Consider the following 19,108-nt stretch of genomic DNA (forward strand, 5'->3'; position numbering starts at 1 on the left):
TCGATGACAGGGAGAAGAGACTCCTGAGAACAATCTGCATTTGATTAAAAACCTCAAACACCAGGCATAGCTTAACAGTAGAATACAAAATGAAGCCAAATACACTCTCTGTGAGACTTCTGTAACATTCTGAGTGTTCTCTTTCCAATTTATTCCCTTACTAACGCACTGTAGTTAAACTACAAAATTGTAAGTTCAACAATAACATTTCAAACACACCGGATCATACAACACCCTGCAAACCTCAAATATCTATGATGTGACATCGATACCAACACATTACTATAGCACTTGACAGCGTGCCTGGCAAAGGCACTCTTAAAATAGCCAATAGCCTGCTAATGTCCTGAAACTACACTTCGCGGCATACATGCAGTTTTCTCACGAACATTAGCTACCACTGGTAGCGTGAATACCGTCACTGATTACCTATCTTCTTCACCAGTGCAAAACACTTGACTTTGCAAACAGCCTTCCACTTTCGCTCCGTTTTATGTTTAAGCAAGCACCGCAGCTTCTTTCACCATGACGGTACCGGCCGTGCAAGGCACCACACGCGCTCCAGCGCCGGTCCTCCCCTCAGTTCCGAGCGGGGCTCAGCGTCTGCTCTGTGCCACCTGCCAGACACGACTACAGAGAATTAAAAAACCCCAGTAGTGTACAAGCGTGAAGACGCAAGCCGGCGCCGCTTCCACCCCAGCCCACCGCGACCCGCCCCCGGAGCCGAGCCAGGCCCCACCCCGCCACCCCAACAACGCCACAGAAGCTGCGGCCTCCCTTCAGGGGACCGAGCCGCGAAGCCTCCGGCCCGGCCCCGCCGCCCACCCCGCGGCTGAGGGAAGATGCTGCCGGCCCTAAGACACCACCGACAACGGCACCGCGGTGGGTGGGTGGTGTCAGCGGGCCGGGCGGCTTTATCCCCGCCATTTCCCCTCCCCGGGGGCGGGCCCGGCGCTGACATGGCGGGGCCCGGGGAGTAACCCGGCCCTGGGTCACGTGGTGCCCGCGCCGCGCGCGCGCTCCCCCCCCCTCCCCCCCCCGTTCTCTCTCCTGTGGGTGGCGCGGGGCCGGGAGGCCTGCACGATCCCAGGGTGCTGTGCGCGGCGTGGGCTCCGCCATCCCGCGGGGAGAGACGGTCTGTGCCGGGGCCCTGCCAGCGAGACGCCGCACCGAGCCCGCCGAGCGAGGGAGACGGGAGAGCGCGAGCCCCGCCGCCGCCGCCGAACGGCCATGTCCGCGCGCAGCCCCTGAGCGGGACCGAGCTGCCCCTCCTCCCTCCCCCGCGCGGGCGCCCGCCCGCATCAGCCGCCGCCAACATGGAGGCCGTGAACGCCTTCAACCAGGAGGTGGGAGCCGGGGGAAGGGGAGCGCGGGGCGGGGGCGCGCGGCGGGGCAAGGGGTGTGTGTGGGGGGGTCACGGTGGCCGCCATCGCCCCCCCCCCCCAACCGGCGCTCGGCTTCCGGCTCTGGGCCGCGCGGGCCCGGTGCGGCGCCGCCAGAGGCCTGCGCTGGGGAGGGCCCGGGCCGCGCTGGGCCTGGCTCGGCCCGGGGTCTCCCGCCGGCCCGGGGGGCGCGGGGAGGGAGGGGGGACGAGATCGGGTCTCCTGAGTAAAATGGAGGCGAGCGGGGTCAGGCCCGCCGCGGCCGTTGCAACGGCCTGCAGCGTTCCCCGAGCGACGCCGCAGCCCGAGTTCCCGCTCGGGCCGGGCCGGGGGGTGGACGACGGACGATGAAGGGCTCTTCCCCACCCCCCCGCCGCCCCCAGCTTCCTCCTGGCCCCACCGGAGAGCGTCCGGGCCGGGATCCCGGTTACGAGGCGTTCCCACCGCCTGGCCGTTGTTGGGGAGAGGGAAGCCGCGTTTCGGGGCGCGGAGCACTTTTATTTCCTCGCAGCGGTTTGGCGAGAGAGCTGCCGTGTGAGCGGGCGGCGGGTGGCATAGGCTGGGGGTTGAACGGGGAGAGGGAAGACTGCGAGGGGGCTTCTCTCTGTGTAGAAACCACGGCTGGGGGTGGGACCCCAGCGCTAGGGACATGGGAGGTGGGTTGGGAAGCGTGAGGCATTCTGTCTCCTTTCATCGTACGCAGAAGGTCCCTGTCGTCTTCTGATTTGTTTTGGGTTTTTTTATTCCTTAACCAGTCAGAATTGGAAACAAAATGGGCTGTGATTGTTTATGCATTATATATGACAAAATACTCTAGCCTCTACTTTATAAAGTTTTTGACACATGATTTAAAATGGTTCTTAGTTTAGGTGACGCTCCCACCTCAGTTTGATGATTCGACTTTTGCAGATCCTGTATGGACTGTAGAACATGTTTATTCTTGTTGCAGATAATCAGTTAAAGCTAAGCCAGAACCTATTACAGAATGTTTAAAACGTTTTGAAGGTTAGGTTGCTGTGCGTGTTTGCTGAACAGAAACGAGGAAAAATGGCAGACTACTCTCATGTGATGAAGTCATGCTGTGTAAAGTTCACTCTGCGACTGCTTGTCGTACACATGCATACAACTGAAAATCTGCTCATCCTTAACAAAATTACAGAAGTACAAAGTGAAAAATAGGTAACATACAGCTCTTGTTAGCAGTTTTATTTTTATTTATTTTCCCGTGTTATGGGTGTATTGTGATGTTTGGAACCAGTGGTACGGAAGGGTACAAAACAACCTTCCCAAAGATGTTAAAATAGAATGACGTGCATGCGGCATTTTCAATTTTCGTGTAAACGGAGAATAGAAGTATCCTTACTTGCCTGAATATAAACAGAACTCCTAGCAGATGATTGCTTTCACTTCATTTCAACATGTTGCTACCTACTTAATTGTACAGACAGTGCTTAGTGTTTCTCAAACAATAAAACCCACTTCTTTTGCTGATCCGGTGGTGAAAGTATGTGTGACTTTAGAGTGAAAGCAGTGGTTCTTGGTATCCCGTGACTAATCTCCATTTTAGAAATAGGCATGTTTTATTTCATACATTTTCCTCACAGATGTAGTAAAAGCATGATGCTTTTGTTTGATACCATTAGAAATATTGAGTGAAATTCTGATGTCTGGTTGCTGAAAGGTATTAAAACACTGGATTTCATTTGAACGTCAGCTATGGGGAAGAAAACTACACTTCCTAAAATCCCTGTACTGCAATCATTTGTATGTATGACTAGTTCCATAGGACTACTTTGGTGTAAAGTTAGCATGTTAATAAATTCAGGGTTTGTGTAATTGCCGTCCTGTTCTCAGAAGGCGTGTTTGTGATACTAGCTAAGAACATAAAGTCCAGTTCTTAAAGTGTTCTCTTTAACTTTCCAGCATGTTGCCTGAAGCTGTGCGTGCAAAACAATACATACTAAAATGAAGTGTGAAACATCTCAGACTTTTTTGAAAAGGGGAAGATTTACAGTCAGATATTGTTCCATTTCTGGGCTTTCTCAATGAAAGTGGAGAAAGTGAAAGAGCTGTTTTACAAAAGGTCTTGACATTATTCACAGAATGGTGGGAATAGTGCAGGCTAGTGAGTGTGTGAGAACTCATTTTGTCTGTAAGACTGTGTTACAGTGTATTGACATTGTGAGGACTACAGAGGTACCAGTCTCTGTTCACTGAATAGTTAATTATTTTATTGAGAGTGGAATAGCTTCAACAGCGAAGATCAGGGTATCTACAGAATACCCTGTAGGTCAAGAATTCCTGAACTTGCTGGCTGATGGTTGTTTAATACCACTATAGACAGAGAATTGTGGTTTTATAATTTATAACTTTTAACTGCAGCAGCCATGAGTTTTGTGCAGGGCTTCCCATGTATGCTAGAGGTGATGAGCTTCTGGCTTCACTGTCTCTTCTTCTGTGGAGGTGGCAGCTGTCAGCTCTTTGCCAGTCTACGTGAAGGAGGAGATGCCACTTACTGCTTCAAGTGATCTGATCATTTGGGATTTTTTGGGGTGGGTTTGGTGATTACGGCAGTTTCTTGAATGGTGGGAGGTCCAACGTCAAATCATGGCCGTAAATTAGGCATCCTCTAAGCTATTGTGTTGGTATCCTCTTCTCAGACAAAAGAGCTTAGGGAGGAAGAGAAAAGCACCAGCAACACTTCCATTTATGCCATTTGTACCGTTTTGTTTTGACTGAAGCCGTTCACCCAGTCCACTAGAAATCATCTGTAGTTTTGGCTGACTTGGGTTCCAGTTCTACTTGGAAGTTCAGTTCCTGCCCTTTGGGTTATAGGCTTCTGACAGTATATATGATTGTGTTGCAGTGAAGTAACAAGTTTCTACCTGTCAGCTAATTGTGATAAGTGTGTGATCTTATCTGCCCATCTGAATTGTGAGGTAAAACTTAAATATAGAGGTTTGAACTAGCATGTTGCACTTAGCAATTGTGGCAAGCTAGGAAGGAACACTTACGAGTCAATTAGTTTGGCTCTGGTGGCGAGTGGTAACTTACACGGGTTGCGTAATTTGATCGTGTTTGTGTTGTCCATTCCCTTAGTCCTGTTCCTTGTACCTGTATTTTGAATGGAAGTTTACCAGTAAATGTGCCTCTTAAAAATTCTTATTTTTCTACAGGAGCAAGCACATTTTTTTGTATCGACCAAACATGCTGCTTTACTTTTATCCAGCTGTACTCTGAGCAGATATTACCAACTGACTAGGTGGGATTTGACTGTTATGTAGTATAGTATATTTTCCCCGAGGAAATTAGTTCAAACTGCATCCTGGAAGAATGAGTTAGAGTCAGTTAGAATTCATGTACTGTTAGGTGTATATGTTGTGTTAAATTAATAGTACAGTGTAAGGAAATCACAAAAGGTAACTTGATAATGGTGCATAATTTTCTGAAGTTTTTAAGAAAACAAATAATCATTTTTCTAAAAAACAAAAACACATATCCACCATGTTTGGTAAAATTTTAGTCCTTGTCATGTTTTAATTTAGGGGATATGTGTTTCATTTTCTTCAATCTGAAAAATTTGAGGGATAGTTTACTGGTTATAAAAGTTAGAAATAAGAGATTTCTTCACAGTCTTGCTGCTAGAAGTAGAATAAAGTCAAGTTTCCTATTTTATAATCTTATATTTGTATCAACTAATGCAGTATATTCACTTAATTGTGTGTCTCGTGTTCGTAATAGTTAAATCTGTACCACTGCAACAATTGATATCCCACTTAAGCATGCCTAGATCGCAAACAGGATAGATACTTTGTGGTCTGTTTCTTTAAAGGTAGAGCTGCAGTTTTCTTCTTTGCTATTTATTCATATTCAGTGAACTGGACAGTTGTGTTTTTTGATCTAGTATAGCTATCTTACGCTAATGGTAAGACTCAATTTTGCATATTCTATTACCATCTGTTGCTCCCTGTTCTTCCCCTCCCCTCCCTAGGTCCTATAAATAGAGGTTAGCAGGATATCATTCACAGTGGTTCTTCAGCAGTTACTGGAACTCGTGAACCCTGGTTAGATTCCCTCTGTTGTATAGTAAAGCATACAACTACTACTATCTGTGGTTGGAGGAAAGATTAAGGTAGTCTTCTGTGCATTTTGGCACCCTTTGTCTCTTTCAGAAAACAGCGAAAGCTGCTACCTATTGTAGCTGCCCAAAAATGATTCCCATATTCCAGTAGGTGCAACAGGCTGTATTTTTAAGTCTGTGCTGTCTCCCACATGTCCTGGGAGAGTGTTTTAAGCAGCAGTTCAAATGCTGCTTGGATGGGGTAGAGGGAGAGAAAGATAGGATAGTGCTATTAGAGTTTTAGACTGAATTTAGTCCCTTTTTTAAACTGTGAGACCCAGACTGAAATTATTGCAGAAGTAGCATGCAGCTCTTTTGGGATGGAAGTTGCTTTGTTGTTTTTATGACTGCATCACAATAAGTGAAGGGTCCATCATTGCTGTGATCCTGAAAGAGCTGTGTCTGTTGCTTCTGGACGGAACTGTTTCCAGGAATATTGAAAGCTGTGACATTCTATTAGAGATTCTTGGTAAGAGAAGAAATGAGATGAACAGCTTTTCAGAAGACGTGTTGGACTTACAAGCACAGCACTGATCCTAAGAGGCAGAGAAGTTTCAAAAGCATTTGAGTAGAAAACAAAATTCTATTCTGTGTACTTTTATGATGTCATTTTCATATGAGTGTCTTTTGTAAAGAGGTTTCTCCCCAGTGATTCAGAATTTGTGAATGGTCTTTCTAGGCCACAGAAATAGCTTAGTTGATGAAGTACTGTTTAGCTTCATTGCCTGGGGTTCATATCTGGTCAAATTTAAATCTCACTTTATTTTCCAAAAAGTGTAGCTTGACAGCTCTGCATTTTATGGTGATCACTTACCTTCAGCAGCCTTTAATACTTGGTATGCTTCCCAGCTGATGGTCAAGAATTTAAAACTTAAATTGATCCTCTGAGACACAGCTTAGTGACAGAAGTTTAGTAGACATCATTATCTTTCTCCTTTTCTTAGTAGCTCAAGGAAGAATGGGGACCTGAAGAGGAAAGGAAGCAATGAGTTTTATACGGAAAGGGAGATAAATATATGCGACCAGCAAACACTGTGTCTCTCTTTCAGTAGATCATGCTTCTATCTGTGCTGCTGCTTTTCTGTGGGTTTTATTTAGTAAGTATATAGAATGGAGCCATACCTCTTTATTTGTAAATAAAGACACCTTTTTATGGCAAAGAACCTTCAGTGAGAGAGCAAAGCCAAGGAAGTCAGTTCAAGTCTTAAAAGGTATTTTTACCTTCGCTTAAAACAGATGCACACTTAAGATCATACATCAAGCGTGAGATACTCCAAAGGATATAAGCCTGATCTTTTTCTTTCTGTGTCGATGGGATAAGTCTCGGTGGATGACACTGCCTCACTTCTTTCCTAGTAGTTTCAGGTTTGGAAAGTGTATGAGCTGCCTTTTTTCTCTGACCGTGTGTCTTATGTTTTTCCCTTGGGACCCCTGTTCCTGCTCTGCTGGTGTGTACACATCACTGTCTGGTTTTGCTTTTCTTGTAATGAATTCAGTAACGAAATGAAGTTGATAGTATTCCTACATTGCAACTTGCTCTTGTTCTGAAGACAGGCTGTGCCCCAACATGCTGTCTTTTTGGATTCTAAGGTAAGGCTGTGGGTGAATTTGAAAATAATTATTCTCCCCGTTGCTTCAAAAACCCGTAGTTCTCAGGTTGCTGTGTAAAGTAGACTCTCAAAGCACATTAATTGTAGAATGGCAGGAATTAATAATTTGTTGCTTGAAGGACTGAAAACTAAACACTGTCATCCTATTCCATCTCCTGTTACCCATCCCTCCTAGTAAACCTCACCCAGGGCTTATGAACTGGACCAGGTTCTACAGTTTGAGTTGGAATGCCTGGTTGGTTCACTCCTGCCACGTGTTTTCTATAGTACTTCTGTACTTTACATTGAATTTTAATTTGGGGGTGGTTAGTAGCTTGCTCTTTAAATAGCGTGCAGTATGGTTAGTCTCCCTTTTGCTATCTGCTGTCATTTAATGAGTGGCTCATCTTTGTTACTTAATTGCATTTATTAGCCTGAAAATGAGCAGATGATTTTTCTGCCATTGAGGTTCTTGGCTTTATAGATATTTTACCCTGTACTTCCATAGTGTTATGAAAAGTACACAGAAATACTCTTGAATCAATATTTGGTATTGTGGCTTGAGTTTAGTAGGCACTTTAATATCTCCGCTTTTTTTGTAGTACATGGGTTGATACGGAGCAATAAAGAAATGATTCCTTTTAAAAATGTGCGGCTACAGCGCACACACTTTCAGATATAGGGAGGTTCCACAAATGTTTGGAGTTTCTTAAATTGAAATTGTATCCTAAGCTAGAGCTTGTGTAAAACAAAGTGTGGGTTTTTTCATACTGCTTTCAACAGGTGAGACTATTAGAACTGAAATAGCAAAGTTTTTCTTACGACCTTTGTCTTAATGATTTTGATCACATTTTGTCACTAAGCCTTTCTAGTAGTTTTTCTACATTAGCTTTTCCTTGTGTGTTAAAAGAATCCATGCAGACAGCAGGAGACAATTCTTAAACTACTGAAATTATCAGAACTGAATAAAGGTACAAGTCTTCAATAGTCCTTGAATTAATTTCTTATGTAATAATAAAGTTTCACTTCTTTTCCCCTGCTGTCTCTCGCCCTGTCATACCGCTTCATCCTAGTGAACGAGATACCCTGGGTAGTTTTCATTGCCAAATGAATGGGCTGGGGGCAGAAGAAATAGAGGCAGAACTAAACTCCTGCTTTTTTCTTTAGCCAGTGGTGTCACTATATGGGGAAGGAAGGTAGGGAACAACTAGGAGCTGTTTTTTGTTTCTCAAAAAATCCAATGTTATGGTTGGTAAAAACAGCAAGTAATTTCTAGCAGGTCAAGCTTTGTAGAGTGCAACATTCCAGGGACAGGCTTCTCTTGTGAGGCGACACATTGGAAACACTCTCAAGCTGCAAATTACTGTTCCCTTTGTTATTTCTTTTTTAATAAAGTGTAAGTTTCTATGCTTTGGTTGTTTCTTGAGCTGATCGTGGTGCCCTTTGAGGAATTAGATGTATTATTGGAAGGACAGTCCTCTGAAAATGGGGAAGGGTTGTCATATAGTGGTTTGGGAAATGTGTGTGAAAGAAGATCCAAGTCTTATTGAACATATGCAAATGTAAAGTACATGAGCATCTTACTGAACAGTTTCCCCTTCTGACAGTGAAAATCCATGAGGAACTAGTAGGACTGCTAAATTTCAGATTTACCCATCTTTAAAACATGGTTTTGACACATGTAACTGTGATACTGAAAATTAAATAAAAATTTGGTTTAAAATAGTCATATGGTATTCTAAAATCTTATGAAAATTTAAACAGGCAGCAAAGTTTTGATGCACTATTCCAAGAGATAGTGTTGGGGGTGTGTGTGAAGAGAGGGCAGAATACATATATATACATGCATACGTATATATGCATATACATACACGTGTATACATATGTATGTGTGCATATGTATACATAAAAAGGTATTGGCATCTCAATTTACATGTTTCAGCTGTAGTTCATCCTGAGCTGCGAATATCTGTGTACTGACCTCTTTACTTTTAATATGTTTTTGTTGCTGTTGCCCAGAGTGCTGTCTGTACCAGCAAAGGAACAATTTACAGTGATCGGCTCGATCCGGTTCCTCCAAAGCTCTTGTTTATTCCGGCCTTATTAGCCTTAGCTTCAGCCTCTTGTGTTCTTTAATTAATAATTTCTCCAAGCTACCATATTCTTTATTGCATTGTCCCTGGCTCCTTCAGTGCATCCAGCTGATTTCCCTTTACCTGCCCTCTGGCAGTTTCTTTCTCCTTGGAATTTAATTTTTGTTTTCTTTTCCCCCAGTTGCAACATCATTCTGGGGATACCTTTTAAGACACTTTTTATTTTTTTGCGGCCACTTGTCTATTGTCATCTTCTGTCCTGCTATGAGCTCTCCCAGTTTCCTGGTTCTCTGTGGTTGCGTTCCTGAAATATGCTGAAGTGCTGCTTTCACACTGGCTTCTTTGTTCTTGTTATATGGGACTGGCTCGTTTCTCTGGAAGTCCAGTTGCTTCTCGGTGTGTAAAGGAAGGGATATGGAGTTGCCTGTCTTAATGTTGGCTATTGTTTTCTTCCTCCCTCTAATTTTTCAAGCCTTCTGGTGGTTTTTTTATGGGTGTTGGGTTTTGGGAGGGGTTTTTTTTTTGTCTTTCATTACCTCTTAAAACAGCTTTTCCTGAGTTTTAATAGTAGAATTGACTTTATTCGTCAAGAGTCTTTGCCTTTATTCTAAAGAAATATAATTCAAAATTGAAATTAAGCTTTTTTTAAAAAAGCATGTCAACTTGCAGGCACCTCTCTCCTTCTGTCTTTTATCTGACAATTTTTATTTGTCCGTACTGTGATTTCTCAGCAAGAAGGGTTGTTATCTGAAGTATGTCTTACACCTTGAATAGCTCTAAAAATCAGACATTCTGGCACTAGAACTTGCCTTTTATGGAGATTAGTAATGAAAAGTCATGATCTTGACTTAATGTTGGTGTTGGAAAAGATATCTGGCTACCACTGTCTTGAAGGACAATTTTTCTTCTTTCATATCTCCTGGATTAGGGATTGAGTTAAGAAGGTAAATACCTGCTTGCCTACTCTTTGTATTTTATTGGTGTAAGGCTTTCATTTTGTATTGCTGAAAGTCTTGTTATCACTTTACTTGGCTTTAAATATTTGGCCAATTTTTTTTTTATCTTCTGCATTGTTTTTTTCCTTAATGGAGATAGTGGATAAATCTGTAAGTTGGTCACTTCACAAGTATCTCAGAACTTTAAATGAATAGTACAGTAAGAGATAAATTTTTAAATGACATCTTACTTTCCATTACCTTGTCAAGTGAAGATGCTTTTATTCTCTTATTTTGCTTTGTGGCAAATAATCGATTACATTTTTTGGCTAGTATCCAAGGACTCTTATTTTTTCTTTGTTGTGAAGAGCAAAATCGAATTATGTAATGCAAAACATAATGCAAAAAATATTTCAAGGTACAAATGATCATCTGTGTGTAGGAAATGCTGAAGATCTCCATGTGTTTTTACACTGTAGAAGTCAGGACAATATAATGATTCTGGCTTTAGTAAGCCCCAGCTTAAGTAGAAAGTTGAGTTTATAGGAAGAATAGAAAACAATATTTAATGAAGCAGAGCAGCTAACCATAAGCTGTGAAGTAGAAGGAGGAATTAAAAAGTAGTACTGGGGTGTCCTGGCTTCGCTTTCTGTTTGGAAAAAGGAAAATTGGAGAAGAAAGAATGGTCTTGACAAGCCAATGTGGATTATGCTTCCAAGACTAATGACTGGTAGAACAGAAGTGTGCACAGTATGCCGTAAAAACATAGTATAGCATACAGTGTAGTTTTTGCAGCTGGTTATTTTATGATATGAAATTAGAATAGTAGCTTATGGAGTATATAGAATTCACTGTAGATCCAGAGTAGACAGAGTGGTCTGGAAAGTGGTGAAATGTGCATTGGATTTTTGGTGTCTTCTGGTGTGTGTGCATGCATGCTTATGAGTGCCGGACCGCAGGACTGTTATTTGAAAACCTCCCTAAATCCCCTATTTCCCTATTCTCTCCAAACGTGCTACAGAAAGCAAAGTAGGATCAGAATGTCATGTTGTTCAGGTGGTGCTGGGATCCTGAGGAAAATGTATCCCTCTCCCCTCAGCTTTCTGTGTTCAGACCTTCAGGAATGTTTCGTCAGCTCAGATGGTTCTGTGTGCAAGTTTTAGTTTCTCTCAGCTTCTGAAATGTGAGCCAATACTTGTTTTCAGAGTTACGGTCAATGCTGGAAGAAAGAACAGTGTCTTTTGTGAATGCCTAGGTTCAAGACTTTCTGAAAGTGTTTTGTAATAAATGTCCTCACACACAAAATGTAAGTCGTGATGATGCTATTTGTGATAATGAAGTTTGGGGTTTTTTTGCTTAGAGTCACATTTTCAGATTTGAAGAGCTGAACATCCTACCTGTAGCCTACATGCTTTCAATATAGAATATGCGTTCTGTGAATTCAGACTTTACAGAAGAAGAGTATTTAAATCTAGCACTGCAGAATCCTGTTCTGTACTTAATGGTCTTAACAGAATAGCACTACTCTTAACTTCTGGTACGATTAAAACTCTGTGAAATAGTGTGCCTGTTTATGTGTGTTTATAGGAGTGAGATCAGGATTGTTCTGTAAGTCAGCTTCACAGAATGCCTCAAACTGTCATCTGTAAACTTTGAACACTTTTTCCTCGAGGGTTGAACTTTTCCACTGGGTGGCATTAGTTTGGAGACGAGTGCAGACAATTCTCCCCAAACAGCTGGTGCAGTTAATTTTAATAATAATATGGTATGGTCATAGCAAACAAAATGGTAAACATCTCCATTAAAGACATTTGCAATGCCTGTATATAGCAGGATAATTTGAAAACTTAGTATTAATTTGATTGCCTTTGTGGATGGAAGTTGTCATACTTTTATGCACATTATTTTAAGATTATAGGATTATGTCAGTCTAGCTGTCTGTAGGGCTGTCCTGATTTTTCTGTTTGCTAAGAAGATACTAAGGCTAATTTAAATCAAGATGCAGTTATTTCTGTTGTTTCTGTAAAGTAGGAACTTCCCATACCATAAGTTAGCAGATAATAATTTTTAGACACAAATGGAACTTTGACGGAAGCCTTGTCACAGTCTGGTAAATCAGTGAACATGGGTTAGTTCAGAAGGATAGCTTTGAACATTGCCTAGAAAGATCTACCTGGTAGTCTCTTTGTTTCAAGGGTCAGCCAGCATTGTGGCGATGCCTAGCGTGGAATGTCAGTAATCAATCAGTTGTCTGAAATATTGTCTTTTTGGTTAACTGCTTCAACTTCAGATACATTTTTAATACTTATTTTTTCTGTTTAGCTCTTTTCACTGATGGAGATGAAACCTCCTATTTCCCGGGCAAAAATGATTCTCATCACAAAAGCTGCCATTAAAGCTATTAAGGTAAAGTACAGTGGAACAAACATGAAACTAACAGTAGCAATGTTTTATTTTACTTCTAAGTAAATGCATCTCTGGGTTTCCCAGTCTTAGCTTCATGGATGTTTTATTCTAACAGGCGCTAAGAATGTTATCTAGAAACAAGTGGGTGATGAATATAATCTCTTGGTTTTAGATTAGTAGCATAATGCCAGCTTGATATTTTTTTTAGTCATTGGTTTTCAATGCTACACCCACTAGGGTGATTTCTATGTTATAAAAATTTAAATGTTGCTGGATGCAACTGTACCTTAGCATATTAAAACACAGCGGACTTGCTTAGAAAGTAAATCCAGAAAGCTCTCACTAACACTCTAGAAGCAGTATGTCTTTTGTGTACACACTGACACGCTTCTGACAGGAAGGATGGCTTGTTTCTGTCTGTTCCCCCTGTGAAATCTTTTCTCTGTGCTTGACTAACTTACCTTGATAACATACTTCTTTTTAGAATGTGACTACAAGGTTTTGTAGTCTTTCCTAAATGGTGGTAAGCACAAAGAGTAAAAATACTTCTAAAATGATGCGCCACTGTTGAGTAGATGATAAATTAATTTATGTATTTATTTTCCAGCTCTACAAGCATGTTGTCCAGATTGTAGAGAAGTTTATCAAAAAGGTAAAAAATAATCTACTGATAAAGATAGTGTCTACATCTGTTATTAGATTTTATCAATAATGGTAGTAAATAACCACAAAGGCTTCTGTTTATTCAGGGATTGAGGGAGGAAATTCTGTTTTGTTAGGATTTTCTATATAATGTCCTCATTTTAGTTTTCTGTAGTACATTAAGAAGGAGAGTAAAAACAGTAATTGTGAAATTCCCCCTCCCTCATCTACCCAGCAACTGGCGAGGAAACTGGGGGTCCTGAACTTCAATATCATTTTCACTGGCTAAGATAATACATTTTTTCAGAAAATGCAGTTTTCATGCTTACCTAGGCATGTAGAACAACAGGTTAGAGTTATTACTTGCGAAACCCAAGCCATCATGCTGCCTAAAGTAAGTTCCTCTGAGTGAACAGGAAGAATACTCTTTTTCGTTCAGAGTCCTTCAGAGACCTCCAAAGAGAAGCACTTTGCATTAAATTCTGGAGAATAGGGTTGGTGGAAGTAGTTCAGTGCATTAAGTGTGTCAGGTAGCTTAATAGCAGAGTTGTGACAATCTGCACTGTAATGTACTAGATGTATTGTTGCGGTCACATGTTGTCAAGCTAAAGGTACTTTAAAAGCAGTGATAGAGAAGATGAAGGCTGCTTCAAGCTATCCAGGTATATTTACTGTGTCCCAAATGTGAAAGCATGTTTTTCTCCTTTTCCATTTCTATAAACAAAATGAAAGTGAAGCACTAGGAGAATTCTACTTAAAACAAAAAAAAATAACTCTTTTTTTCCTACCCAAGTATGCTAAGTATAGATTTCATGTAAGGATCTAAGGCGTATGCATGTTACCTTGTTAGTATCACTGCTATTTTTATGTTTCCAGTGCAAACCGGAATATAAAGTCCCTGGATTGTACGTTATTGACTCTATTGTTCGTCAGTCTCGTCACCAGTTTGGAACGGACAAAGATGTTTTTGGGCCAAGATTCTCTAAAAATATTACTGCCACATTCCAGTATTTGTATCTCTGTCCATCTGAAGACAAGGTACAACTATAATTTCTGAAGTGTTGTTGTGAATTGGTAACAGTGCTACCTTGGTGTTTCCACTTACGGGAAAGCTAATTTGGTGATTCTCTATGTCCATGGTAGTGAATGTTATTATATGGAATGATAAAACATGCTGAGAAAGATTGTCAAAGGTGATAATTAAATGAAAGTTCTAGTTGAAATATTTATTTTACCTCACTTCATCAGTTTTGTTTTGCCTGTGCAGACACTTCAACAGTGTGTGTGACTATGCAAAAACTTTTCTTCTCGAGGCTCCTTCAGGAAAGCTGATTGTGGAAGGTGGTGTCTCCCACAGAAAGAAAGTGTTAGAGAAGCTCTGGTGTTGTAGGCAGCAAAGGTTCCTCTCCCAAATATTTTCTAAGAAAATCATCATGTTGATTTCTTCAGTATTTACAAATCCCATACTTGAGAATTTCATTGCTGGTCTCCATTGTCGAGACTGGTTTAAGACCTTGGTTTTCTTAGTTTTGCTATACTTGCTGATAGAACAGAGGCTCAGAAAGTATCCTGAATTCATGATGGTCCAGGTTGCTATCAACAGAAGATGGCTCTTGAGCCCTCTTGTCAGAACAATTTCAAAAGAATCCCAAGATCAAAGTGTTATAGAAGTTGCCACTTGGTTTCCAGAAAACCTACTTGCTCTTTTTCTTAATTGTGGTACCGTAAGAGCAAAATGCACATTTTATAACTGACTTTTTCCCTGACTTTCTAACTAAGCTTTTGAAAGGCTTTGATGCTCTGTAGTTTTCTAATATGGAACATTTAGACCTTTAGGCCTTGAGTCTGACATTTTGGAGCTTCTGGGTTAATACCATGCTGAAGTAGAGCAATCTCTTCTTTCTGTCTTTGTGGTTACCATTTTGTTCATCTAAATGAGCTGGACTATCCAGCTACTTCGTGGAACTACTTGATATCTCACTGCTAAAATAATGAAGATGCTTTCCACTAGGGTAATAATACTATTTGTAACATACTTGCTGTAATGACTTTCCAGTACCTAAGCAAAAAAACCTGATCTGCAGATACACAACAACTATGGTTGATATCCAAAGAAAATAACACTACTTTTTTAAACAAATAATACTGGTTTTTTGGTTTTTTTTTTTTTTTTTTTTTTTTTTTTTAGCTTTTCTGTAAGATTAATACATGACTGAAAACAAGAGTATTAAATTTGTTCATTTTTTGGCCTTAATATTATTTTCAAGTCTTCTGGAGAGATAGATATCCAAAACCAAAAAATGCTGCTGTTTTAAAGTTAACTGGTTTTCAGACCAAAATCTTGTTTAAAAATAGCCATTTCAGGTTTCTATCTAATTGATCTTATTGTAGAAAACATTTTGTGACATTCTTTATAATCACTTAACTAACAAAAGTATAGATGGATTTGCATGGGTATATATAACTGAGTCACAGTAAGGCATTTTATTGTTGAAACAAGAAGAAACTGAATTGATTCATCTTTGGCAGCTACAGTGGAATTAAAAAGTACTTAAAATGTGTATGTGTGCAAGTCAGATAACTAAGCATACAAAAAGGACAGGTATGTCAATACAACATGCATTCTGACTTTCACCTGCTTGCGTGTTCCGACTGAAGCAGCACATCTAGTTAGGTATTATTGTTCAATACTGGGCTAAAGAAGGAAAGACTAATTTCCAGCTTGTTCCTGAAAGCTTCATTGTTCTTAATGTTAAAAAAAGAAATGAGCTTAAAATAACAGCTGACAATCAGAGGTTCTAATTTAATCTTTCTGCAGTGATCAGTTGGAATGTTTTCCACTTGCTTTCCTGATCTTTTGAATAATGATGGAGATGGGTTTTGTGGTGTTGATATAGAATTGGTTGGGTTAGTAGAAAAAAATTCAAGCAAACAATCTTCTATCTAACTTTAAAGCTTTGTTCTGGCATTTTATGATCTAATTGCTCCTCTCTTCATTAGGGTTTTCCAGGTCATTTTCATTTTCTCTGTCTGTCTTGATGCATTTGTTGTTTCACCTCTTCATGACCATCTGTGAAGAAATGGTGGGGCTGATGTGACTTCCTCTATTGCGTATGAAACATGGATTTCCTGACTGGCCAGAACAGTTTTAGAAAAATGGCACAAGTTGCTTTATATTAAAGCAGATAGAAAAATAAGTTGGCAGTTTTTATCTTTGCTGTGTAAAAGGTCTTGCTGACCTGTGTGACAACATATAGGGGTTGCTAGATGGTGTGTGTGTGATTATGTTGAACTGCTATACTGTTCAAACCTTTCTTTTCAATGAACAGAAGATAAATATGGAGTTTGTGAATTAGGAAAGCTGTATTAAGTGTTGATGCTTGCCTTTGCCTCAACAGAGTAAAATAGTCCGAGTCCTGAACCTTTGGCAGAAAAATGGAGTATTTAAAATTGAAATAATTCAGCCTCTTCTGGATATGGCAGCAGGAACTAGTGCCACTGCACCAATGACAGAAAATGCTACTAATAATGAAGGTATGAATGACGTTGTAACTTCTTTTAAAGGGATGGATGATAATAACTTGTTTGCTTGAACGTTAAAGCGCCCACTATTCGTTTCAACAGTAGCATATTAATAAACTCAACTTTGTTGTCACAATTATGTGGACCAGCTGAACTCATTCTAGATAAATGCTGATACTGTACTTCAGAAATTATCAGAATGTGAACACTTCATTTGGAAAAATATCTGAAATTTATATCGTGTATACATATGTACATAGGTATGCACACTTCCCTTACAGATGACTTCAGTGTCCTCTCTTAAAAAAATCTTTAATTTTTTTTTCTTTTGGTCTGAGATATTTTTTCATTGTTTGTCAGTTTTATAATTCTGATGTCATTTTTTTGTGTTAGAATCTGGGTAAATAAAGTGTGACCTTACATGTTAAGAGTTTCTTTTTTATTTGAATCAGCTTAGTATCTGAAAGAAACAGCTGTCAATCTCTTTGAATATACAGCCCCAAAATATTTTAGCTGCTGTTTCAAATTTGAATTCTTGAATGGTATATTTATGCCTGGCAGTAGGCTTTTACACGGACTACTGGTTGAAAACCGCTGACCTAAGGAGTAAAGTAACGATGGCCTTCCCACAGTATTTTCACTGACCTATTTTATGCCACATAAAAATCTGGTAGTGAGGTTACCGAACTGTGGGTGAGAATATGTGTACCACAGTTCTCTCTTTCTCTGGAGGGCCTTCTTTTTGAGTTTGCACTTTATATTTCAGACTTGGCATTGGTCACCTCCTTATATATTGCACTCCTGTATGTTGGAGTAAGACTGGCAAAAAATGTAATGGAGTGAGTGAAGTGGGGTGACAGAGGACAAAATAATGATGCACAATAGCGTAAGTGAAACTGTCTCCAGTGGTGTTTAGGAAAGAGTGTCCTATTGACATGTTTTATGAACATGGCCAGGCAGGGGGAGGGAACCTCTTAGTATCTGAGCTTGGGTGCAGACTGGTGGCTACACAATTTCATTCTGGTATGACAGGTGAGTGGCACTATTTTTCCATCTTTGTCTCATCACTACTAGCTATCCGGTTGGGTACCTGCTGCATAGATTTTCATGTACAGAATTACTGATTTCAGTGAGATTATCCAGATGCACTGGAGGGGATAATTTGGCCCTGAAATAAATATGCTAATAAATAATAATAAATGTATTAATGCATTATCTGAAATAGAATCTGTTTAGCTCATAGTACAGCAAAGTCTGTTCAGCCAAAAAAAAGAGAGAGGAAGAAATGCGAATTTTCTCCCTTAAGCAAGCAAATATCTTGAATATATACAGGAAATAACTTAGGAGATAATTTATGTTTAAAAACAATCATGTGTCTTTTTGCAGTATTTTTATGTAGCATCTGACTTCTGGGAAGATATTATCCAACACGTTTGTCTGCTTGCTGCATGTCAATATTGCAGTTATTTAAGCTGCAAATTTAAGATGAATGGCTTTAAAGAAGTTGGTATTGGGAGGCAAATGTGTTTGGTTAGTGTCTCGAACTAAAAATTTCACTGTCTGTGGAGTTTTTTTAACTGTCTGTCCTTGTACAGTTTTATAGTACTCCGTTGAAATATATTTGCTAAGGAATAGTTACTTGCTTACAGCATGTATGAATTGATGGTATTACTGCTAATTTACTTTGTACTGGCAAAAAGTTTATTAAAAATAGCATTGTAATCTAAAGCAAAGACAATGGAAGAACTGCATGTGTAGACAAAGCTAATAGCATGTCTTAAAATGTGATCTCGGTTTTAGTAAAGCTTAGTGGAAATGGGAGTCTTTTCCTGGAAGAATTAGTGAAAATTGTTTTCATGGTAGGGGGATTTATGTATCAGATTCAGGTTTGGCTTGTGCCTATGCAAAAGTAGCATGTGAACAAACCTTACCAAAGAAAAAGAGTTGCTTGTGAAATAATTTTTAGAAACCTTTAATTATTACCAGGCATTTCAGCAAAAGTTCAGTTACTGCTAGAAAATAGAAAGTATTAAAAGAAACTCAGTTGCTCTTGAAAAGAACCGTTAGATGATTGATTTGAAATATTCATCCAAAAGAATGAGTCCAGAGCTTTGTAACTGGAACTAACATTTTAAGTGTATTGATACGCATTGTTTAACGCTGTTTGAGTAATAGTTTTTCTCTTAACTTTTCTGAAATTTTACAATTATAAACACTGAGTTGTGATCTAAAATACCATGCTGGACTAGCTTTCAGGTAGGCCATTTTTCTTTGTTTTCTTTCTTAGTGTATTTAATGCGCAGATGTGAGCAGCGAATGGAGCAGTTAAAGGCAAAATGAATGGAATATGCAATTAGGGTAGTTTAGATAGGACTTTTTGGGTTAAATAGAGTATTGTAGGTAGACGCTTGATTTGAGG

The 19,108-nt window shown here is 40.0% G+C and overlaps 1 protein-coding gene across 4 annotated transcripts in view; it reads left to right on the plus strand.

Moving 5' to 3' along the window:
- The first annotated feature begins 1,065 nt into the window (after positions 1-1,065).
- Positions 1,066-19,108, plus strand: part of SCAF4 (SR-related CTD associated factor 4) — a 48,563-nt gene continuing 30,520 nt past the window's right edge. For 3 of the 4 annotated variants that reach the window (XM_075433001.1, XM_075433024.1, XM_075433011.1), the window contains exons 1-5: positions 1,066-1,346; positions 12,442-12,525; positions 13,133-13,177; positions 14,044-14,205; positions 16,566-16,701. In XM_075433001.1, coding sequence (XP_075289116.1) covers positions 1,317-1,346; positions 12,442-12,525; positions 13,133-13,177; positions 14,044-14,205; positions 16,566-16,701 — 457 coding nt within the window. In that variant the 5' untranslated portion in view covers positions 1,066-1,316. Of the gene's footprint in view, positions 1,347-2,438; positions 2,562-12,441; positions 12,526-13,132; positions 13,178-14,043; positions 14,206-16,565; positions 16,702-19,108 lie in introns of those variants that run through there. The other variant, XM_075433017.1, reaches the window with a different exon arrangement.

This window comes from Opisthocomus hoazin, chromosome 1 (genome assembly GCF_030867145.1).
Source record: "Opisthocomus hoazin isolate bOpiHoa1 chromosome 1, bOpiHoa1.hap1, whole genome shotgun sequence".
NCBI classification, from domain to species: Eukaryota; Metazoa; Chordata; class Aves; order Opisthocomiformes; family Opisthocomidae; genus Opisthocomus; species Opisthocomus hoazin.